General features: G+C 43.0%; 3 protein-coding genes and 1 long non-coding RNA gene across 5 annotated transcripts; 3 read left to right on the top strand and 1 right to left on the bottom strand.

Annotated features, from left to right (window-relative positions):
- Positions 1-54: 54 nt before the first annotated feature.
- Positions 55-2,205, top strand: LOC116220692 (mucin-5AC-like). The gene is made up of 5 exons (XM_031568647.2): positions 55-287; positions 416-553; positions 1,407-1,433; positions 1,549-1,634; positions 1,818-2,205. Exons 1-5 carry the CDS (start codon positions 230-232, stop codon positions 2,109-2,111), a joined length of 603 nt encoding a protein of 200 aa, XP_031424507.1. The 5' UTR covers positions 55-229; the 3' UTR covers positions 2,112-2,205.
- LOC116220691 (mucin-2-like) lies at positions 2,156-15,624 on the top strand. Its single transcript, XM_031568646.2, has 8 exons — positions 2,156-2,162; positions 2,209-4,288; positions 4,361-5,058; positions 5,108-7,627; positions 7,746-9,446; positions 9,494-10,459; positions 10,588-15,255; positions 15,431-15,624. The coding sequence occupies exons 1-8, from the start codon at positions 2,156-2,158 to the stop codon at positions 15,622-15,624; spliced, it is 12,834 nt and encodes a 4,277-aa protein (XP_031424506.2).
- An 891-nt stretch (positions 15,625-16,515) lies between these two features.
- On the bottom strand, positions 16,516-22,349 carry LOC116220829. 2 transcript variants are annotated; one of them, XR_006152467.1, is made up of 4 exons: positions 22,071-22,349; positions 20,396-21,884; positions 18,871-18,993; positions 16,516-17,511 (listed from the first exon to the last, which is right to left on the bottom strand). It is a non-coding gene; the product is annotated as an uncharacterized LOC116220829 (long non-coding RNA). The 2 variants fall into 2 exon arrangements; XR_004163906.2 differs by having other exon boundaries at positions 20,396-20,503; positions 22,071-22,336.
- On the top strand, positions 19,000-20,897 carry LOC116220828 (intestinal mucin-like protein). Its single transcript, XM_031569687.2, has 2 exons — positions 19,000-20,467; positions 20,693-20,897. The coding sequence occupies exons 1-2, from the start codon at positions 20,337-20,339 to the stop codon at positions 20,895-20,897; spliced, it is 336 nt and encodes a 111-aa protein (XP_031425547.1). The 5' UTR covers positions 19,000-20,336.
- Positions 22,350-25,139: the final 2,790 nt, after the last annotated feature.

Below are 25,139 nucleotides of genomic sequence, written 5' to 3'. Positions count from 1 at the left end.
TCCAATTTTCACATGACTTAAGTAATTCAAAGAAATATATAATTAGAACTTTCCTATGTCACAAAAGGAAGGAGAAGCACAGATGTAACGAAATCACAGCAATGTAATTGAGTGATATAAATCAAGTAATTTCCCACCGACTTGTCCTCTCATTGCAGCTCTCTTCTGTGATTACTACAACGCACCGGGTGAGTGTGAGTGGCACTATAAACCCTGCGGAGCTCCATGCATGAAGACCTGCAGGAATCCCACAGGGCAGTGCTCTCAGCAGATACCAGCCCTGGAAGGTAGGTCTCAAGAGCAAGGGACAGCAGAACCTCGATCTCACTGCTATACTTCCTCAGTTGTACATGAATGTCCACACTATGCAGCATGTTCCCAAATGAGACTCAGCTTTATGCTGTGTACTCCCCAGGATGCTATCCTCAGTGCCCATCTGATCAACCATACTTTGATGAAGACCACATGACGTGTGTGGAGAGAGAGGCGTGTGGCTGCTATGTTGGAGAGACGAAATACAGCAATGGGCAGAGTGTACCCAGCAATGACTCCTGTCAGACATGGTATGAAATCGTTTTTTCATGTATTTTAATGATATCAACTCATTCACACTGCCCTGGAAAATAAAGTGCCAGCACCAGCAAATATTCCTGAAAATCTTAAGCATAAAATGACATTACTGTAACCAAACCTCATGTCCTAACATAATCCATAGTTATTTAAAAAAGACATTGCTTAAATGTTTCAAGATCAAGTATATATGATCTACTAATGATCAGTTGTTGTGTTGTTGTGTAAGTATGCCATGTTTAAAGCAACATTATACCGTTTTCATGGTATGTTTTATAGGTAGCTACTTGTATAACATCCTCACATTCATTCTGATAGTATATGGTCATGGTGATTCACTCTGTAGTTTTCTGCTAGGGTTTGTGAAAAGACAAGAAAAGGTTCACCTTACAGCACAATGTCACCAAAGAGATGCCAAAATACATCAGTTAGACATTGTAGGTGTTTGTAAAGCAAGTATATTGGCTATTAGCTACTGTAGTTACCTTGCTGGTTTTTAACTAAAACCCTGTAATGCCTCTTTGAACTAGCCCTTCATTAAACAGCTTCAGGAAATCATATACCCAGTTTTATCCCTTACCTTTTAAAAGTATCTGGTGCTACAGAACCAAATTAGAAACAAACAGGGTTCTTTATCACTAATTACAACTCACTTCTTGCACACACATTACCAGGTATTGAACAACTACCTTTGTAAAAGCCTTTTAAGTAGATTATAGAAGGCTCTTACAGAATGCACATTCCAGCTTTAAACTACTCCTGTAGGGATCCAGGCCTTTAACTCCTACTCCTGTAGGTATCCAGGCCCTTAACTCTGTTAACTCCTACTCCTGTAGGTATCCAGGCCTTTAACTCCTACTCCTGTAGGTATCCAGGCCCTTAACTCTGTTAACTCCTACTCCTGTAGGTATCCAGGCCTTTAACTCCTACTCCTGTAGGTATCCAGGCCTTTAACTCTGTTAACTCCTACTCCTGTAGGTATCCAGGCCTTTAACTCCTACTCCTGTAGGTATACAGGCCTTTTTCCTGAGTATAAGTACTGTATTCCAATGGAACTTGATATGGCAAAACAAATTAGGTGATCACTATGGAAAATGTATAGATCTGATTTTGTTTTCTTCTGTACTTCCAGCTATTGTTCACCAACTGGGGTTCAGTGCCAGTATGATCTTAATGGTAAGGATACACATAAAACAATAATTAAATAAGTTCAGACCTAAAGTTTTTTTATGTATTTATATGTATATGTATATGTATTTTTATATGTATTTATATACATTTTTTACTTCTTTGCAGCATGCATTTGCACAGTAAACGGCAAGGAATACCACTATGGGTCAATTGTCTACAGTACAACAGATGGTCTTGGTGGTTGTATAACAGCCATTTGTGGCGTAAACGGAACAATCAAAAGGGAACTTGAACCTTGTGAATTTACCACAACTTCAATCCCTACAACAACACCACTAAGATCAACAACAACTGCACCTCTTACAACAGTTTTTGTCTTTACCACGACAGGTAAGTACTTATTTTTATAGATAGATATAGATATCTTGAACAATAAAAAGAAAATGGATATGACATGAAAAGCATGACTAAAATTGATATGAATGCATCCTGTTCTTTTTTAAAAAGTTCCATCAACGACAACAACAGAAGGTATTACGTCAACTAAGCCACCAAAGGTTGAGACTACACCTGGTTCGACTACACTTCCAACAACTTCCTCAACAACCAAAATTGCAGTAGACACGACCACAACAGGGCAACCATCAACTTCAACAGAACTGACAACAGTTAAAACATCTCTTGAACCAGTGACAGCTACTTTGCCTGTGATAACACTGACATCTAGGCCGACTACTGCCACCACCACAACAAAAACACCCACCACCACAGCTGAAGTTGAAACTACAACAGAGGAACTTGCCACAACATCTACTAAACCACCAAGGGTTGAAACCACTGGGCCAACGACTGCATCCACAACTACAGTTGCAGTAGAGACAACCTCAACAGAGAAACCATCAACATCAAGCTCAACTGCTGAGCCAAGCACAGAAACTTCAAGTCCTGTGGTAGTAACATCAATACCCACAACTGTTACCACAACAACAGGCAAGCCCACCACAACCGCTGTATTTGAGACCACAACAGAAGGTATTACGTCAACTAAGCCACCAAAGGTTGAGACTACACCTGGTTTGACTACACTGCCAACCACTTCCTCCACAACACAAATTGCAGTAGACACGACTACAACCGGTAAACCATCAACTACAACTGAAACACCTGCCCCAGGCACAGAAACCACACCTGAAGTTGTGATTACATCTAGGCCGACTACTGCCACAACCACAACAAAAGCACCCACCACCACAGCTGAAGTTGAAACTACAACAGAGGAACTTGCCACAACATCTACTAAACCACCAAGGGTTGAAACCACTGGGCCAACGACTGCATCCACAACTACAGTTGCAGTAGAGACAACCACAACAGAGAAACCATCAACATCAAGCTCAACTGCTGAGCCAAGCACAGAAACTTCAAGCCCTGTTGTAGTAACATCAATACCCACAACTGTTACCACAACAACAGGCAAGCCCACCACAACCGCTGTATTTGAGACCACAACAGAAGGTATTACGTCAACTAAGCCACCAAAGGTTGAGACTACAATTGGTTCGACCACACTGCCAACCACTTCCTCAACAACACAAATTGCAGTAGACACGACTACAACCAGTAAACACTCAACTACAACTGAAACACCTGCCCCAGGCACAGAAACCACACCTGAAGTTGTGATTACATCTAGGCCGACTACTGCCACAACCACAACAAAAGCACCCACCACCACAGCTGAAGTTGAAACTACAACAGAGGAACTTGCCACAACATCTACTAAACCACCAAGGGTTGAAACCACTGGGCCAACGACTGCATCCACAACTACAGTTGCAGTAGAGACAACCTCAACAGAGAAACCATCAACATCAAGCTCCACTGCTGAGCCAAGCACAGAAACTTCAAGTCCTGTTGTAGTAACATCAATACCCACAACTGTTACCACAACAACAGGCAAGCCCACCACAACCGCTGTATTCGAGACCACAACAGAAGGTATTACGTCAACTAAGCCACCAAAGGTTGAGACTACACCTGGTTTGACTACACTGCCAACCACTTCCTCCACAACACAAATTGCAGTAGACACGACTACAACCGGTAAACCATCAACTACAACTGAAACACCTGCCCCAGGCACAGAAACCACACCTGAAGTTGTGATTACATCTAGGCCGACTACTGCCACAACCACAACAAAAGCACCCACCACCACAGCTGAAGTTGAAACTACAACAGAGGAACTTGCCACAACATCTACTAAACCACCAAGGGTTGAAACCACTGGGCCAACGACTGCATCCACAACTACAGTTGCAGTAGAGACAACCTCAACAGAGAAACCATCAACATCAAGCTCAACTGCTGAGCCAAGCACAGAAACTTCAAGTCCTGTTGTAGTAACATCAATACCCACAACTGTTACCACAACAACAGGCAAGCCCACCACAACCGCTGTATTTGAGACCACAACAGAAGGTATTACGTCAACTAAGCCACCAAGGGTTGAGACTAACAATTGGTTCGACCACACTGCCAACCACTTCCTCCACAACAAAAATTGCAGTAGACACGACTACAACTGGTAAACCATATACTACAACTGAAACACCTGCCCCAGGCACAGAACCACAGCTGAAGTTGTGATTACATCTAGGCCGACTACTGCCACAACCACAACAAAAGCACCCACCACCACAGCTGAAGTTGAAACTACAACAGAGGAACTTGCCACAACATCTACTAAACCACCAAGGGTTGAAACCACTGGGCCAACGACTGCATCCACAACTACAGTTGCAGTAGAGACAACCTCAACAGAGAAACCATCAACATCAAGCTCAACTGCTGAGCCAAGCACAGAAACTTCAAGTCCTGTTGTAGTAACATCAATACCCACAACTGTTACCACAACAACAGCCAAGCCCACCACAACCGCTGTATTTGAGACCACAACAGAAGGTATTACGTCAACTAAGCCACCAAGGGTTGAGACTACAATTGGTTCGACCACACTGCCAACCACTTCCTCAACAACACAAATTGCAGTAGACACGACTACAACCGGTAAACCATCAACTACAACTGAAACACCTGCCCCAGGCACAGAAACCACACCTGAAGTTGTGATTACATCTAGGCCGACTACTGCCACAACCACAACAAAAGCACCCACCACCACAGCTGAAGTTGAAACTACAACAGAGGAACTTGCCACAACATCTACTAAACCACCAAGGGTTGAAACCACTGGGCCAACGACTGCATCCACAACTACAGTTGCAGTAGAGACAACCACAACAGAGAAACCATCAACATCAAGCTCAACTGCTGAGCCAAGCACAGAAACTTCAAGTCCTGTTGTAGTAAACATCAATACCCACAACTGTTACCACAACAACAGGCAAGCCCACCACAACCGTTGTATTTGAGACCACAACAGAAGGTATTACGTCAACTAAGCCACCAAAGGTTGAGACTACAATTGGTTCGACCACACTGCCAACCACTTCCTCAACAACACAAATTGCAGTAGACACGACTACAACCGGTAAACACTCAACTACAACTGAAACACCTGCCCCAGGCACAGAAACCACACCTGAAGTTGTGATTACATCTAGGCCGACTACTGCCACCACCACAACAAAAGCACCCACCACCACAGCTGAAGTTGAAACTACAACAGAGGAACTTGCCACAACATCTACTAAACCACCAAGGGTTGAAACCACTGGGCCAACGACTGCAGCCACAACTACAGTTGCAGTAGAGACAACCTCAACAGAGAAACCATCAACATCAAGCTCAACTGCTGAGCCAAGCACAGAAACTTCAAGTCCTGTTGTAGTAACATCAATACCCACAACTGTTACCACAACAACAGGCAAGCCCACCACAACCGCTGTATTTGAGACCACAACAGAAGGTATTACGTCAACTAAGCCACCAAGGGTTGAGACTACAATTGGTTCGACCACACTGCCAACCACTTCCTCCACAACACAAATTGCAGTAGACACGACTACAACTGGTAAACCATATACTACAACTGAAACACCTGCCCCAGGCACAGAAACCACAGCTGAAGTTGTGATTACATCTAGGCCGACTACTGCCACAACCACAACAAAAGCACCCACCACCACAGCTGAAGTTGAAACTACAACAGAGGAACTTGCCACAACATCTACTAAACCACCAAGGGTTGAAACCACTGGGCCAACGACTGCATCCACAACTACAGTTGCAGTAGAGACAACCTCAACAGAGAAACCATCAACATCAAGCTCAACTGCTGAGCCAAGCACAGAAACTTCAAGTCCTGTTGTAGTAACATCAATACCCACAACTGTTACCACAACAACAGCCAAGCCCACCACAACCGCTGTATTTGAGACCACAACAGAAGGTATTACGTCAACTAAGCCACCAAAGGTTGAGACTACACCTGGTGTGACTACACTCCCAACAACTTCTTCAACAACCCAAATTGCAGTAGACACGACCACAACAGGGGAACCATCAACTTCAACAGAACTGACAACAGTTAAAACATCTCTTGAACCAGTGACAGCTACTTTGCCTGTGATAACACTGACATCTAGGCCGACCACTGCCACCACCACAACAAAAGCACCCACCACCACAGCTGAAGTTGAAACTACAACAGAGGAACTTGCCACAACATCTACTAAACCACCAAGGGTTGAAACCACTGGGCCAACGACTGCATCCACAACTACAGTTGCAGTAGAGACAACCTCAACAGAGAAACCATCAACATCAAGCTCAACTGCTGAGCCAAGCACAGAAACTTCAAGTCCTGTTGTAGTAACATCAATACCCACAACTGTTACCACAACAACAGGCAAGCCCACCACAACCGCTGTATTTGAGACCACAACAGAAGGTATTACGTCAACTAAGCCACCAAAGGTTGAGACTACAATTGGTTCGACCACACTGCCAACCACTTCCTCAACAACACAAATTGCAGTAGACACGACTACAACCGGTAAACACTCAACTACAACTGAAACACCTGCCCCAGGCACAGAAACCACACCTGAAGTTGTGATTACATCTAGGCCGACTACTGCCACCACCACAACAAAAGCACCCACCACCACAGCTGAAGTTGAAACTACAACAGAGGAACTTGCCACAACATCTACTAAACCACCAAGGGTTGAAACCACTGGGCCAACGACTGCATCCACAACTACAGTTGCAGTAGAGACCAACCTCAACAGAGAAACCATCAACCATCAAGCTCAACTGCTGAGCCAAGCACAGAAAACTTCAAGTCCTGTTGTAGTAACATCAATACCCACAACTGTTACCACAACAACAGGCAAGCCCACCACAACCGCTGTATTTGAGACCACAACAGAAGGTATTACGTCAACTAAGCCACCAAGGGTTGAGACTACAATTGGTTCGACCACACTGCCAACCACTTCCTCCACAACACAAATTGCAGTAGACACGACTACAACCGGTAAACATATACTACAACTGAAAACACCTGCCCCAGGCACAGAAACCACAGCTGAAGTTGTGATTACATCTAGGCCGACTACTGCCACAACCACAACAAAAGCACCCACCACCACAGCTGAAGTTGAAACTACAACAGAGGAACTTGCCACAACATCTACTAAACCACCAAGGGTTGAAACCACTGGGCCAACGACTGCATCCACAACTACAGTTGCAGTAGAGACAACCTCAACAGAGAAACCATCAACATCAAGCTCAACTGCTGAGCCAAGCACAGAAACTTCAAGTCCTGTTGTAGTAACATCAATACCCACAACTGTTACCACAACAACAGCCAAGCCCACCACAACCGCTGTATTTGAGACCACAACAGAAGGTATTACGTCAACTAAGCCACCAAAGGTTGAGACTACACCTGGTGTGACTACACTCCCAACAACTTCTTCAACAACCCAAATTGCAGTAGACACGACCACAACAGGGGAAACCATCAACTTCAACAGAACTGACAACAGTTAAAACATCTCTTGAACCAGTGACAGCTACTTTGCCTGTGATAACACTGACATCTAGGCCGACTACTGCCACCACCACAACAAAAGCACCCACCACCACAGCTGAAGTTGAAACTACAACAGAGGAACTTGCCACAACATCTACTAAACCACCAAGGGTTGAAACCACTGGGCCAACGACTGCATCCACAACTACAGTTGCAGTAGAGACAACCTCAACAGAGAAACCATCAACATCAAGCTCAACTGCTGGGCCAAGCACAGAAACTTCAAGTCCTGTTGTAGTAACATCAATACCCACAACTGTTACCACAACAACAGGCAAGCCAACCACAACCGCTGTATTTGAGACCACAACAGAAGGTATTACTTCAACTAAGCCACCAAGGGTTGAGACTACAATTGGTTCGACGACACTACCAACCACTTCCTCAACAACACAAATTGCAGTAGACACGACTACAACCGGTAAACCATCAACTACAACTGAAACACCTGCCCCAGGCACAGAAACCACACCTGAAGTTGTGATTACATCTAGGCCGACTACTGCCACAACCACAACAAAAGCACCCACCACCACAGCTGAAGTTGAAACTACAACAGAGGAACTTGCCACAACATCTACTAAACCACCAAGGGTTGAAACCACTGGGCCAACGACTGCATCCACAACTACAGTTGCAGTAGAGACAACCTCAACAGAGAAACCATCAACATCAAGCTCAACTGCTGAGCCAAGCACAGAAACTTCAAGTCCTGTTGTAGTAACATCAATACCCACAACTGTTACCACAACAACAGGCAAGCCCACCACAACCGCTGTATTTGAGACCACAACAGAAGGTATTACGTCAACTAAGCCACCAAAGGTTGAGACTACAATTGGTTCGACCACACTGCCAACCACTTCCTCAACAACACAAATTGCAGTAGACACGACTACAACCAGTAAACACTCAACTACAACTGAAACACCTGCCCCAGGCACAGAAACCACACCTGAAGTTGTAATTACATCTAGGCCGACTACTGCCACAATCACAACAAAAGCACCCACCACCACAGCTGAAGTTGAAACTACAACAGAGGAACTTGCCACAACATCTACTAAACCACCAAGGGTTGAAACCACTGGGCCAACGACTGCATCCACAACTACAGTTGCAGTAGAGACAACCTCAACAGAGAAACCATCAACATCAAGCTCCACTGCTGAGCCAAGCACAGAAACTTCAAGTCCTGTTGTAGTAACATCAATACCCACAACTGTTACCACAACAACAGGCAAGCCCACCACAACCGCTGTATTCGAGACCACAACAGAAGGTATTACGTCAACTAAGCCACCAAAGGTTGAGACTACACCTGGTTTGACTACACTGCCAACCACTTCCTCCACAACACAAATTGCAGTAGACACGACTACAACCGGTAAACCATCAACTACAACTGAAACACCTGCCCCAGGCACAGAAACCACACCTGAAGTTGTGATTACATCTAGGCCGACTACTGCCACAACCACAACAAAAGCACCCACCACCACAGCTGAAGTTGAAACTACAACAGAGGAACTTGCCACAACATCTACTAAACCACCAAGGGTTGAAACCACTGGGCCAACGACTGCATCCACAACTACAGTTGCAGTAGAGACAACCACAACAGAGAAACCATCAACATCAAGCTCAACTGCTGAGCCAAGCACAGAAACTTCAAGTCCTGTTGTAGTAACATCAATACCACAACTGTTACCACAACAACAGGCAAGCCCACCACAACCGCTGTATTTGAGACCACAACAGAAGGTATTACGTCAACTAAGCCACCAAAGGTTGAGACTACAATTGGTTCGACCACACTGCCAACCACTTCCTCAACAACACAAATTGCAGTAGACACGACTACAACCGGTAAACCATCAACTACAACTGAAACACCTGCCCCAGGCACAGAAACCACACCTGAAGTTGTGATTACATCTAGGCCGACTACTGCCACAACCACAACAAAAGCACCCACCACCACAGCTGAAGTTGAAACTACAACAGAGGAACTTGCCACAACATCTACTAAACCACCAAGGGTTGAAACCACTGGGCCAACGACTGCATCCACAACTACAGTTGCAGTAGAGACAACCTCAACAGAGAAACCATCAACATCAAGCTCAACTGCTGAGCCAAGCACAGAAACTTCAAGTCCTGTTGTAGTAACATCAATACCCACAACTGTTACCACAACAACAGGCAAGCCCACCACAACCGCTGTATTTGAGACCACAACAGAAGGTATTACGTCAACTAAGCCACCAAAGGTTGAGACTACAATTGGTTCGACCACACTGCCAACCACTTCCTCAACAACACAAATTGCAGTAGACACGACTACAACCGGTAAACCATCAACTACAACTGAAACACCTGCCCCAGGCACAAAAACCACACCTGAAGTTGTGATTACATCTAGGCCGACTACTGCCACCACCACAACAAAAGCACCCACCACCACAGCTGAAGTTGAAACTACAACAGAGGAACTTGCCACAACATCTACTAAACCACCAAGGGTTGAAACCACTGGGACAACGACTGCATCCACAACTACAGTTGCAGTAGAGACAACCACAACAGAGAAACCATCAACATCAAGCTCAACTGCTGAGCCAAGCACAGAAACTTCAAGTCCTGTTGTAGTAACATCAATACCCACAACTGTTACCACAACAACAGGCAAGCCCACCACAACCGCTGTATTTGAGACCACAACAGAAGTATTACGTCAACTAAGCCACCAAGGGTTGAGACTACAATTGGTTCGACCACACTGCCAACCACTTCCTCCACAACACAAATTGCAGTAGACACGACTACAACTGGTAAACCATATACTACAACTGAAACACCTGCCCCAGGCACAGAAACCACAGCTGAAGTTGTGATTACATCTAGGCCGACTACTGCCACAACCACAACAAAAGCACCCACCACCACAGCTGAAGTTGAAACTACAACAGAGGAACTTGCCACAACATCTACTAAACCACCAAGGGTTGAAACCACTGGGCCAACGACTGCATCCACAACTACAGTTGCAGTAGAGACAACCTCAACAGAGAAACCATCAACATCAAGCTCCACTGCTGAGCCAAGCACAGAAACTTCAAGTCCTGTTGTAGTAACATCAATACCCACAACTGTTACCACAACAACAGCCAAGCCCACCACAACCGCTGTATTTGAGACCACAACAGAAGGTATTACGTCAACTAAGCCACCAAAGGTTGAGACTACACCTGGTGTGACTACACTCCCAACAACTTCTTCAACAACCCAAATTGCAGTAGACACGACCACAACAGGGGAACCATCAACTTCAACAGAACTGACAACAGTTAAAACATCTCTTGAACCAGTGACAGCTACTTTGCCTGTGATAACACTGACATCTAGGCCGACTACTGCCACCACCACAACAAAAGCACCCACCACCACAGCTGAAGTTGAAACTACAACAGAGGAACTTGCCACAACATCTACTAAACCACCAAGGGTTGAAACCACTGGGCCAACGACTGCATCCACAACTACAGTTGCAGTAGAGACAACCTCAACAGAGAAACCATCAACATCAAGCTCAACTGCTGGGCCAAGCACAGAAACTTCAAGTCCTGTTGTAGTAACATCAATACCCACAACTGTTACCACAACAACAGGCAAGCCCACCACAACCGCTGTATTTGAGACCACAACAGAAGGTATTACGTCAACTAAGCCACCAAGGGTTGAGACTACAATTGGTTCGACCACACTGCCAACCACTTCCTCCACAACACAAATTGCAGTAGACACGACTACAACCGGTAAACCATCAACTACAACTGAAACACCTGCCCCAGGCACAGAAACCACACCTGAAGTTGTAATTACATCTAGGCCAACTACTGCCACAACCACAACAAAAGCACCCACCACCACAGCTGAAGTTGAAACTACAACAGAGGAACTTGCCACAACATCTACTAAACCACCAAGGGTTGAAACCACTGGGCCAACGACTGCATCCACAACTACAGTTGCAGTAGAGACTACCACAACAGAGAAACCATCAACATCAAGCTCAACTGCTGAGCCAAGCACAGAAACTTCAAGTCCTGTTGTAGTAACATCAATACCCACAACTGTTACCACAACAACAGGCAAGCCCACCACAACCGCTGTATTTGAGACCACAACAGAAGGTATTACGTCAACTAAGCCACCAAAGGTTGAGACTACAATTGGTTCGACCACACTGCCAACCACTTCCTCAACAACACAAATTGCAGTAGACACGACTACAACCGGTAAACACTCAACTACAACTGAAACACCTGCCCCAGGCACAGAAACCACACCTGAAGTTGTGATTACATCTAGGCCGACTACTGCCACCACCACAACAAAAGCACCCACCACCACAGCTCAAGTTGAAACTACAACAGAGGAACTTGCCACAACATCTACTAAACCACCTAGGGTTGAAACTACTGGGCCAACGACTGCATCCACAACTACAGTTGCAGTAGAGACTACCTCAACAGAGAAACCATCAACATCAAGCTCAACTGCTGAGCCAAGCACAGAAACTTCAAGTCCTGTTGTAGTAACATCAATACCCACAACTGTTACCACAACAACAGGCAAGCCCACCACAACCGCTGTATTCGAGACCACAACAGAAGGTATTACGTCAACTAAGCCACCAAAGGTTGAGACTACACCTGGTTTGACTACACTGCCAACCACTTCCTCCACAACACAAATTGCAGTAGACACGACTACAACCGGTAAACCATCAACTACAACTGAAACACCTGCCCCAGGCACAGAAACCACACCTGAAGTTGTGATTACATCTAGGCCGACTACTGCCACAACCACAACAAAAGCACCCACCACCACAGCTGAAGTTGAAACTACAACAGAGGAACTTGCCACAACATCTACTAAACCACCAAGGGTTGAAACCACTGGGCCAACGACTGCATCCACAACTACAGTTGCAGTAGAGACAACCACAACAGAGAAACCATCAACATCAAGCTCAACTGCTGAGCCAAGCACAGAAACTTCAAGTCCTGTTGTAGTAACATCAATACCCACAACTGTTACCACAACAACAGGCAAGCCCACCACAACCGCTGTATTTGAGACCACAACAGAAGGTATTACGTCAACTAAGCCACCAAGGGTTGAGACTACAATTGGTTCGACCACACTGCCAACCACTTCCTCCACAACACAAATTGCAGTAGACACGACTACAACTGGTAAACCATATACTACAACTGAAACACCTGCCCCAGGCACAGAAACCACAGCTGAAGTTGTGATTACATCTAGGCCGACTACTGCCACAACCACAACAAAAGCACCCACCACCACAGCTCAAGTTGAAACTACAACAGAGGAACTTGCCACAACATCTACTAAACCACCAAGGGTTGAAACCACTGGGCCAACGACTGCATCCACAACTACAGTTGCAGTAGAGACAACCTCAACAGAGAAACCATCAACATCAAGCTCAACTGCTGAGCCAAGCACAGAAACTTCAAGTCCTGTTGTAGTAACATCAATACCCACAACTGTTACCACAACAACAGGCAAGCCCACCACAACCGCTGTATTTGAGACCACAACAGAAGGTATTACGTCAACTAAGCCACCAAAGGTTGAGACTACAATTGGTTCGACCACACTGCCAACCACTTCCTCAACAACACAAATTGCAGTAGACACGACTACAACCGGTAAACCATCAACTACAACTGAAACACCTGCCCCAGGCACAGAAACCACACCTGAAGTTGTGATTACATCTAGGCCGACTACTGCCACAACCACAACAAAAGCACCCACCACCACAGCTGAAGTTGAAACTACAACAGAGGAACTTGCCACAACATCTACTAAACCACCAAGGGTTGAAACCACTGGGCCAACGACTGCATCCACAACTACAGTTGCAGTAGAGACAACCTCAACAGAGAAACCATCAACATCAAGCTCAACTGCTGAGCCAAGCACAGAAACTTCAAGCCCTGTTGTAGTAACATCAATACCCACAACTGTTACCACAACAACAGGCAAGCCCACCACAACCGCTGTATTTGAGACCACAACAGAAGGTATTACGTCAACTAAGCCACCAAGGGTTGAGACTACAATTGGTTCGACCACACTGCCAACCACTTCCTCAACAACACAAATTGCAGTAGACACGACTACAACCGGTAAACCATCAACTACAACTGAAACACCTGCCCCAGGCACAGAAACCACAGCTGAAGTTGTGATTACATCTAGGCCGACTACTGCCACAACCACAACAAAAGCACCCACCACCACAGCTGAAGTTGAAACTACAACAGAGGAACTTGCCACAACATCTACTAAACCACCAAGGGTTGAAACCACTGGGCCAACGACTGCATCCACAACTACAGTTGCAGTAGAGACTACCACAACAGAGAAACCATCAACATCAAGCTCAACTGCTGAGCCAAGCACAGAAACTTCAAGTCCTGTTGTAGTAACATCAATACCCACAACTGTTACCACAACAACAGCCAAGCCCACCACAACCGCTGTATTTGAGACCACAACAGAAGGTATTACGTCAACTAAGCCACCAAAGGTTGAGACTACAATTGGTTCGACCACACTGCCAACCACTTCCTCAACAACACAAATTGCAGTAGACACGACTACAACTGGTAAACCATCAACTACAACTGAAACACCTGCCCCAGGCACAGAAACCACACCTGAAGTTGTGATTACATCTAGGCCGACTACTGCCACAACCACAACAAAAGCACCCACCACCACAGCTGAAGTTGAAACTACAACAGAGGAACTTGCCACAACATCTACTAAACCACCAAGGGTTGAAACCACTGGGCCAACGACTGCATCCACAACTACAGTTGCGGCAGTGACAACATCTTTCCAAGTAGTCACAGGTACATCGTCAACAAAACCCTCCAGTGAGTCTCAGGGTGTTTTGACAACAGAACTGACAACAGTTAAAACATCTCTTGAACCAGTGACAGCTACTTTACCTGTGATTACACTGACCACATCACAGATAACAAGTGAATCTACAGAGGTTTTCACAACATCAATTGGTCCCATCACACAAACTCTTGCAAACATTACTGGCACAACACCACCAACGACAGTGACAATTAAAGAGACAACCACAACCCTGGAACCATCAACAAAACCCACAACTGTAACCACTACAACCATAAAACCCACCACAACTGCTATATTTGAGACCACAACAGAAGGACTTACATCTACTAAACCACCAAAAATTGAGACAACTCTCGGGACAACAACAATCTCAACAACTCTGGAGACTTCAATTGCTCCAATGACTCAAACACTGCCCGATGTCACTGGAACACTACCATCAACTGAATCAACCACCTTGGGTCCATGTTCATGCATAGTCAATGGAACAAGTTATCTTCCAGGTAATTACAAAAAATATTCCAAAATGATCAAATTTGAAATTATTTTATGGGTAAACTGTTTTGGTGTAACTCGTTTATTTTTTTCTTCTAAAAAGGGTCCAACATTTACAATGTGACGGATGGGATGGGATGGTGCTATACAGCCTTCTGCAATGGAACGTGTGATGTGGTAAAGGAGTCAAAATCCTGTGGCTCCACTCCATCACCAACCACAGCTTCATCCACTACTGTTGTAAGGACCACAACAAGCCCAACAACAACTATTTACACAACATGGTCCTCCACAACGTCTACATCAAGCGCTCCTGTAACCACCACATTGGAGCCAGATTGCACCACACTTGTGCCCCCAAGAAAGGTAAGACATAGGCACGCTGAATGGGTTAGACAGTTATATGATTTCAGTTCAAATGAACAAATTATAGACAAAACCTGATCAGTATGTTATATGTGGATATTTCAATTGTTTACCTTTACCTAAAATCCTTTCAAATAAATCTGCAAATAAATAATATTTTCCCCTGAAATGCGATAACAGAATGGTGAATCCTGGGTCGTGAATAGTTGCACAAATGCAACATGTGACAATGGCAAGGTCGTGCATAAATCAATGCAGTGCAAACAAGTTGAAAAACCAAACTGTGCAAATGGCAGAACTCCTGTGAAGGTCTTTGATGCAAATGGATGCTGCTTCACATATGTGTGCGAATGTAAGTTTTACATTATTTACACAGCAGAAGACGTATAAATAACTGAATGAATCATTTCCATGATTTACAATACTTTTATTTAACACAGGCTCTTGTAATGGATGGGGAAGATCTCACTATATGACATTTGATGGGCAAGATTACAACATTCAGGAAAATTGCACTTATATTTTGGTCCAAGAAATCACGCCTAAAAACAACAACTTCAAGGTCGTCATAGATTACCATGACTGTGGCAGTGATGAGTCATTTTGTCCACAAACCCTGAAAATATATTACAAATCTTATGAGGTTGTCATTACACAGAAGTCAACTGCAAATGGAATTGTCAATGCGGTAATTTCTTTACACTGTTTTATTCATTTCCCCATGTTTATTCAATCCATTACAGAACATGTTTATAATGACATTTGATGTTTTAGAATATACTTATTCCAGTAATTAAAAGGAATAGCTTTACTGAAATTCATAAAATCTTTTCAAGATTTCTTTGAAAATGTAGTAAAGGTCATAACACTAACCAACAATTGAATACTTCTGTTGAATTTACTTTTCTTTTCTTTTTTTTTAATGATGCACAGGTTATTCTTGACCAAAAGCGTGTCTACCCCGCTTTCAAAAATGCGGATTTCATCATCACAAGCACCGGCTTGGAGATAGCAGTGGAAATCCCCCTGATTCAGGCTCAAGTGACCTACACAGGATCTTCCTTTGGCATAGACCTAGCCTTCTCTCTTTTCAAAAACAACACAGAGGGACAGTGTGGTGAGTATTTAGTTCATTCATTATCTTGGATGAACTGGAATACAATGTACATTTAAGACATCTGCTGAACAAACCAACACCTGTGGTTTTATGCACATAATGTATGGCTTACATGTTTGTTACTATCTGTAATGCTTTCTAGGGACCTGTGATAATTCAAAAGAAAATGACTGCCGTTCACCTACTGGCCAAGTCAGGGAGTGCTCTGTGACAGCACATACATGGCTAGTCCCCGATGAGGAATGTAAAACGCCCCCACCTACACCTACAACCACTACAGCACCACCTAAGACCACTACTAAAGCTGTTTGCAATCCTACTATTTGTGAACTCCTAAACAGCAAGTGAGTAACACTGATGAATCAAAAAGCAGTTTAACCTGAGGGAGCCAATTATTACACTATTCCTGTAGCTATGTATCTGATTATACTGAATTCAGTTACCTTAATTATAACCCTGTTGAATGTATTTGTGTGTGTCCATCACTATTTCCCTGTGCACACAGAGATTATATTCCAATGGTTTGTCATTTCCATGGTGTATTTGCAGCTGATACAATATGGTATTAGTTCACTAAGTCTATATCCTACAGTCTCCATTCACACACAATTTCTTTGTTGCATCAGAGTGTTTGAGGAGTGTCGGAAAGTGGTTCCTCTTGAGGCTTATGTGAAAAGCTGCACATCTGACGTATGCAGCTCAGCAACATCGGGCTGTACCAGTCTCCAGGCCTTTGCCTCCGCGTGCGCCAAAGAGGGAGTGTGTGTGGACTGGAGGTCTTCTACCAATGGAGAGTGTGGTAAAGTCACACAAGTTTATTTTACACAACCATATAAACATGTTTATTCCATATTGTTTACTTAATGACCTACTCCTAGTAGGTTCACAAATAGACCAGCTGACATGTAGACATGTGAGCAATACATAATATTACATCAAGTAGATATGGAAGATACTTAACGAGAGGTTAGATGTGGTCTGAAATGAAACAACTTGTAATGTCTTGTGTACTTTGTTGCAGCGTATAAATGCCCAGCAACAAAGGTCTACAAGCCTTGCGGTCCATCTGTGGCGCCAACCTGCAACTCCAAGTAAAAAAAACATTTCTAGCCATTTTGCACCATTAAATGTGTATTCCAGTTGTACACCCACAGCCTGATCCATATGGACTTCCTTCAGAAGTGCAGTGAATGTGAATGATTTATGTTATTGTATCCCTCAGCTACAACATAAAGTACATGGACCTAAGCAACAGCACAACTGGTATGAAGGAGGGATGCTTCTGTCCGGAAGGGACAACGCTATTCAGCACCTACTCTGATGTCTGTGTCACCTCTTGCGGTACGTCTTATATGTAGCATATAATATAGGGGATTTGCCTGAAAACAATGAATATTAAGCAATGAAAGTGAACTTGCAATGTGCATGTAAATACGTGTAACTCTGACTAATTGGTGTGTTCTTCCTTTAGCCTGTACTGGCCCAGACGGCAACCCTAAAATGGTACGATGAGTTGTTTTTTTTTATCAAGATTTAGATACATTGGATCAAAACCCTGCAGAGTAACAGTGAAGAAAACCGGAAATTGAATAGCCACCATAAGAAAGCCTTAATGGTCTTAATGTGGTCTTAATGTGGTCTTAATTTGCTTGTAGGTGAACGAGACTTGGCAGACTAAATGCGAGCAATGTACATGTGATGGAGACACATTGAGTGTCCAGTGTGAGCCAATCACGTGTCCTCCGCTAAGCCCTGTCACTTGTGACAAGCCTGGATATGAGATTGTCAATCAGAGTGACGGCTGCTGTTATAGGCAGAAGTGTGGTGAGTGCATACCAGACGCTTACAAGTTCAAGACTATGGTGTCAGATGCAAATGTATTGGCTGCCTGAGAAAACACAACAATTGCAACAAAGAAAACACAACAGCTCTAAGCTAGTGACTGATAATGAATAGTTCTGAAAGCAGTGTGTTGCATCTGTTTCCACGTGCAGAGCCCAAAGATGTCTGTGTCTACAATAACAAAGAGTACCAGGTAAGAATTAAGCAGTTGTCTGTACCGCTCCATCACAAAAACAGTGATGTGTGTGTGTGAAATCTGGTAACATGTGGCTTGGATTGTCCTCTTCTGCCCACTCACCTCCTAGCCTGGTTCCGCTGTTCCCTCCACCAACCCCTGTGAGTCATGTGTCTGTGGCTCAGCTGTGGACCCCAACACTCAGCTGCACGCCACTGAATGTGTCCCCATTCTTTGCCAGATATCCTGTCCAGAGGTTTGTAAAACAAATAGATATTTAATCATTTAATAATTAATACTACTAAGATTATCAGTTAGGATGACTGAGTAATTGTTCCTCTATTAGGAGAGGCTTCCACCGTAGATACAAATGATTACACTCCAAAAACAATAAATGACTTTAAGATATATCTCATTTCACTTTCAGCTCTTATCTAGAATTTCCCTTTTGGGGTTGTCATTATCCTTAAACACTGCCTTGATAAAGCACACTCATGACCCAGTGGCAACTAATGCGTGTTGACTATGGATATGCTCTGTATTGTGGTGAATATCACTTCCATTTTACAGAACCATGAGTACCAGCCAATTCCTGGACAGTGTTGTGGAAAATGCGTACAGACAAGCTGCGTGGTTTCACTTCCAGGCAACGCTACACACAGCATTCCGGTACGAGCCTTGACCTTTGACACATCAGCATCACAATGAAAATGGCTGGACTAAATCCTCTTCAGAAGTGTAAACACATTCTGTCCCTTCTGATAGGTTAATACGACATGGTCGCCTGCTGATGACAAATGTGTAACATACACATGTGAAAGTCGTGATGGATCACTTGAGGCTATGACCTCCAGAAAGGTGTGCCCTGCCTTCAACCCGGACAACTGCGTCCCAGTAAGTACCTCCCCATGGTGCCATCCTGTGACTAATGATTGTAATTTCAAGAACCAGACAGATACAAACCGCATCTACAGTTAAAGAAACAGTATTCAACAATGTGCCACTTTTTGAAGCATGTTTTTATAGGCTATAACTAGTACTGTTATCATCTTAAAAATGATTTCCATGGTATAATGTCATGTGAAGGAAGGGTAAAACACAACTGTTGTTCCAACTAGCCACCAAGGCTATGCACTATGCAGTTATGTGGTCCAGGTAGGTAAATGTAAAAAAAAAAAAAAAGGAAAATAGTGCCAGCTATGCTGTTGTTGGTGTTGGCTTTTGCATGTATTCTCAGTAGTTAGATTGCTAGATTTCGACCAAAACTCCTCACTCTAATTTGTCCCTAAAATCCCACCATAGTGAATGACACTACATGTTATCATTTAGGACATGAAATAAACATTGTGTTTTGCCACAGGGAACAGAGACCACAGATGCAGATGGCTGCTGCAAGAGCTGTAAGTGCAGACATCTTCATATTTTTTACTCATTACTCATTAATTTATCTATCTACTAACTTAACAGGGAAGTGTTAAAAATACATTGATAGGTACAGGAGACTGTATTGTCGGACCTCACAACAAATGTAATTACCAAGATGGGATAACGGTTTTCTATGTGCTAGGACTATCCTGATTACTTTTTAAATGTCCACAGGCATCAGGCGCAGCAGCTGTGAGGTGCAGAAGAACAGCACCAAACTGACCTACAATGGATGTGTCAGCTCAGAGAACATCGAGATCTCCTCCTGTGCCGGCTCCTGTGGAACATCATCCATGTAAGTATCAGAACGAGTCAGAAGGTTCCAGAATCCCTTCAAAGTATTTAAAGGACAGAAAACGTACTTTTGTCATATATCGTGCTGATGCATCAGCCTCGTTAAGACTGTATCTGTCCAAAGTGGCCAAAAAACGGAGTGCAAAAGTTGAATGTATTGTATGACAGTAAGTCGGTGCTAACTTTCTAAATCGTGTGCCCCTTTGTGGTGCGTTTGTCTCCACAGATACTCGGCAGAGGCCAACGCCTTGAAGCATTCCTGCTCATGTTGTCAGGAGAAAGCTACTCAAGAGAGGAAGGTGTTGCTGACCTGTCCTAATGGCTCAAAGATCACACACTCATACATCTACATTGAGACGTGCGAGTGCCATGTCACAGACTGTGATGCAGGCTCCACACCCTCTCTAAAACAGCGTAGAAGGAGAAGATAAATGATGACTATGTGATGTTATGTTGGTTTTCAAGGAAATGTTTTAAATCATTATTACATGATAGTATAAATGTGTATGTTTAGCCCCTGAAGCATCTTGATGTTTCTATATGAAGTCCCTTTTTCTTTTGGCTCTTGCCTTTTCTTTATCAATAAACATATTGCAACTCAAAACAAACAATGTTGTGTGTGACTTCGCTCTGAAAGTAATCTGAATATTTCAGTCCTTCATCTCATCAATGATAAACAAAAACAACACTGACTGACACTGACATGGCAGCTGTTTCATCCAATCCTAACAACAGTTCATGGAAAGAAAATGCTGCACCCGTATTTTAGGAGAATCTTAAACGACAATAGGTCAAACAAGTAAGGTTTATAGACAGGGGCTTTTTTGGTATGGTAACTCCTAAAGGCTTGGAAAAATCCAGAGAAAAAAATATATAAACCTCTCATTTGCTTCCTACTTTCAGTCTTAGGATATAATGAGGCCTTTTGTGAATACTGGACGAGACAACATAGGCTTCTTTCTTCAGGAAAGGTTTAGTCAGGTTTTAATGACAAAATCAGTTACTCTCCCTGACTACCCTGCATTTATACACCTGCAATTGTTATGTACTGCCTAGGCAGACTATCCACTGGTAGCCAACAATTTTTGGTAATAGCCTATTTAAGAATTGTAAACTGTTTGTGATTTGTAAAACATGACCACAGAGTAATGTGGCATTTGCAGAATTTCCTTTCTTTATTGATTTGAGTACCAAAAAGGCAATTTATGCTTACCAACATGGGCTCATGTGCCTGAACTAGGGAGGGGCTTTGATCTTCAAAACCATACTAGGAGAGCAAACACCTAGAGCTAGCCTAGATACGCCGCTACACCAGGAAGTCTATCATGTTTGACTGGTGACTAATGTAAGCTTACCATGTAATACTGGTTGACCCATTTTGATGACTTAGGCACAATGTTGGGGTAGATCAAAAAAGTCTAACACAAACAAAAAAAAAAACCCACATAAACAAGATGACGCTATGTGTAATGTTAAATAGATAAAACACGAGGACTTATGCTAGACTCATCCCAGCCTACTGTCAGCCTACATTGCACATGTTGCAGCATTTTAAATCATATATGTCAGGTTAAAACCTGGTCCAAAAAGGCAAATGTACATACAGTGATGATGAAGAACTCTGCTGTCCTTTAACATCGTGAATGTTGGCTTGGAGCAGAGAAATACGGCTTTTTTTCAGTAGACTACTTTGATGTCTAGGACTTTGACGTCTTCACACTCCAAGTCGATAGGCGGCGATAAATATGTAGCTGTTCTATACTCGTTGGGTTACTCACCATAGACATATATACATGTTACTCACGGTTCAGTGCAGAGCGGTAGAGAGAAAAAAAAGGGTTCTGGTTCCATGGAGCGGTTAAAAGCGTCAAAATAAAAGTCAACTTCAAAGTCCAAATTTGGTTTGGTAGATTTTTCAACGTTTTGCACGACATATTCCAGTTGCGCTGCCTACTAGATACTAGTAGGCTATATTGCATCTGCAAATTGCAGTATGTACTTTTAGCAGACTCATCTTGCAAATAACCACAACAAATGAGAAAGTGGCCTGTTAGCTACAGAACATTTAGGTGTTTGTTTATTATGATTTATTTATCTATTTAATCTATTATGAATTTCCACATCAAGAAAATTGCATTTCATACCAAGGGCCTTATTGCTGAAGAAAAATATTTGTATTTATATTTGTATATAAAACACCCTCTACAACACATTGCTGAATGAATTGAGTTTTGGGCTATGTGAGCTATGTTGATAATGTGCTCCACCTGGGAGGCAGTGTAAGGACAGCATTCCAGCAACCATTCATCTATTAAGCCATTTTGAATCTTGATATTGAAATGACTCAGTGTTACTAACTGCTAAACCAATATCACCAACATTCCAGTTGTTGAATTCTTTTCAGGCTATATGCATGTTCTTTTAGAGCACAGGGACGGGTGCATGATCTTATCATCGAACCCCATCTTTTAAATCGTTTATGAATGGATTTTTTCTAAAAAAAAAAAAAAACATTTCATTAATAGATGAGGAGCATTGCATAATTGTTCTGACCCTGACCTGCCCACAACTGAAATTTGACATATGTGACATATTAGGATGCACTAGTACTTAACTAAATCACTTTGCTTATGCTTTTATAATGTCAAGTCAATAATGCATTCTATAATTCATTTTTATTCTCAAGTGATGCAATAATTGCAATTTAAAAAAAAATTGCACGCAGTAACTTAAATATCTTCCAGTGGTGATTATGACTATTTACTTTTAGGTACCACACAGACTGTCTTACCCCTCCACCCCTGGATAGTCCCAGCACAAGACTGGGTGTGCCAGGAGTGTGCAGATCACCATGGAAGAGGGTGTGAGTGATGATGAAATAGCAGTTGTAATAGCTGAAGCTGTTCCAACTTCAAACTGACTCTGTGTGTCTACTTTGACTTCAAACTGACTCTGTTCCAACTTCAAGCAGACTTTGTGCGTCTACTTTGACTTCAAGCTGACTTTGTGTGTCTACTTTGACTTCAAGCTGACTTTGTGCGTCTACTTTGACTTCAAGCTGACTTTGTGCGTCTACTTTGACTTCAAGCTGACTTTGTGCGTGTACTTTGACTTCAAGCTGACTTTGTGCGTCTACTTTGACTTCAAGCTGACTTTGTGCGTCTACTTTGACTTCAAGCTGACTTTGTGCGTCTACTTTGACTTCAAGCTGACTTTGTGCGTCTACTTTGACTTCAAGCTGACTTTGTGTGTCTACTTTGACTTCCAGTCCTGCCTTAATGGGCACGAGGCACAGCAACCGGCTCCTTGCACAAGAAAATAAAGCTTCCCGTCACCAGAACCACAGTGCACAGGTAATTCTTCTATTTCATGAGCTTTTTCTTTATTTATGGGATACCAACGAAGGCCTTGACGTATTTACATCATGTATTTGCTAATGCAGCACGTTCCCAAATACCTCCTGAAGTCAACAGCACCATCTGAAAAATATGATCCAAGCAGAAACAGAAACGTTCAGAAATTTTGTTTCACAAAATTAAGACACCAAAGGAAGGTAATCCTATCAATATTTGTTTAGTTTTATTACTCTTGCTGTGTCGGTTTCATTCATTCTTATTGTAAATTACTTCTTTCTATCTCTTATGTCATCATAGAGGACAGATCTGCAGTGAGCTATTTTGTTTGATTATTTACAAGATGGTTCAAAAGCCTTGCTCCAAAATCTTTACAATGTATTTTTTGTACAAAGTCTGAGCACCTCTGAAAGTATGTTTTTGGAAGGGTTTGTTTAGATTTGATTTAAATTCAATCTTTTTTTACTACATTCCTTTCATTCCCATGTTATTATTGCTGAGGTATTCTAGAATATAATCATACATGCCACTTTTGCCTCAATGTTTTTAGTTAGGTGAAATAAACTAAAATATCAAGGCATGGCAGACTACCTAAGAGAGTGAAAAACAGGCTCGGACTCAGTAGTGTTAAATATGGTGGCAGTTTTTTTTGAGAGAATGGTGGTCTGAAGATTATTTTTGTTATGTTTAGGTTAATGATGTGAAATTCCTCTGGAAATTCCAGGTGGTGCGGACTGTCGTTATAGCTAATGGACAGCAGGTGGCAGCAAACACAAGTGCTGAATGCCTAAACCAAAAAGAAGGATCACCTCGGGAATCACATGATAATGAAACATGGACAGATGAAACATGGACACTTACTGCCAAGGAAATGAAAGTGAATGCTTTCCTTCTTTTATACATTTGATATAATACAGCAGAGTAACACAAATTATTGGTTGCACTTGTGGCATTTTGGTCTGAGAGTATATGGTGTTAAAGGTACGGCCACTTTATTTCTAAAGTATCCCAGAACGGAAAAAAAACAAAACACTGTCTCGAGGCTTTTCATGTTTTTATGCCATTTGACGACCACTGTAGGTACTCACACACACTTGTCAAGGGAAGGGTATTCAGCTGGTTGCAATTCAGCAACCCCACCACTAAACTTCACACTGTGCTTTTAACTGAAAATGAAATGAAAGCTAAAGCGTCAGTGTATAACAATTTGACATTGTTTGAGGTATGTTTTTATAAGCAACTACTTTTGATATGATCTTCAAATTCATTTTGACGGTATATGGTCATACCTAGATATACACTCCTTTCACTCCCACTAGC

The sequence above is a fragment of the Clupea harengus genome, chromosome 6, assembly GCF_900700415.2.
Source record: "Clupea harengus chromosome 6, Ch_v2.0.2, whole genome shotgun sequence".
NCBI classification, from domain to species: Eukaryota; Metazoa; Chordata; class Actinopteri; order Clupeiformes; family Clupeidae; genus Clupea; species Clupea harengus.
This window is presented reverse-complemented; position numbering and strand designations above follow the sequence as displayed.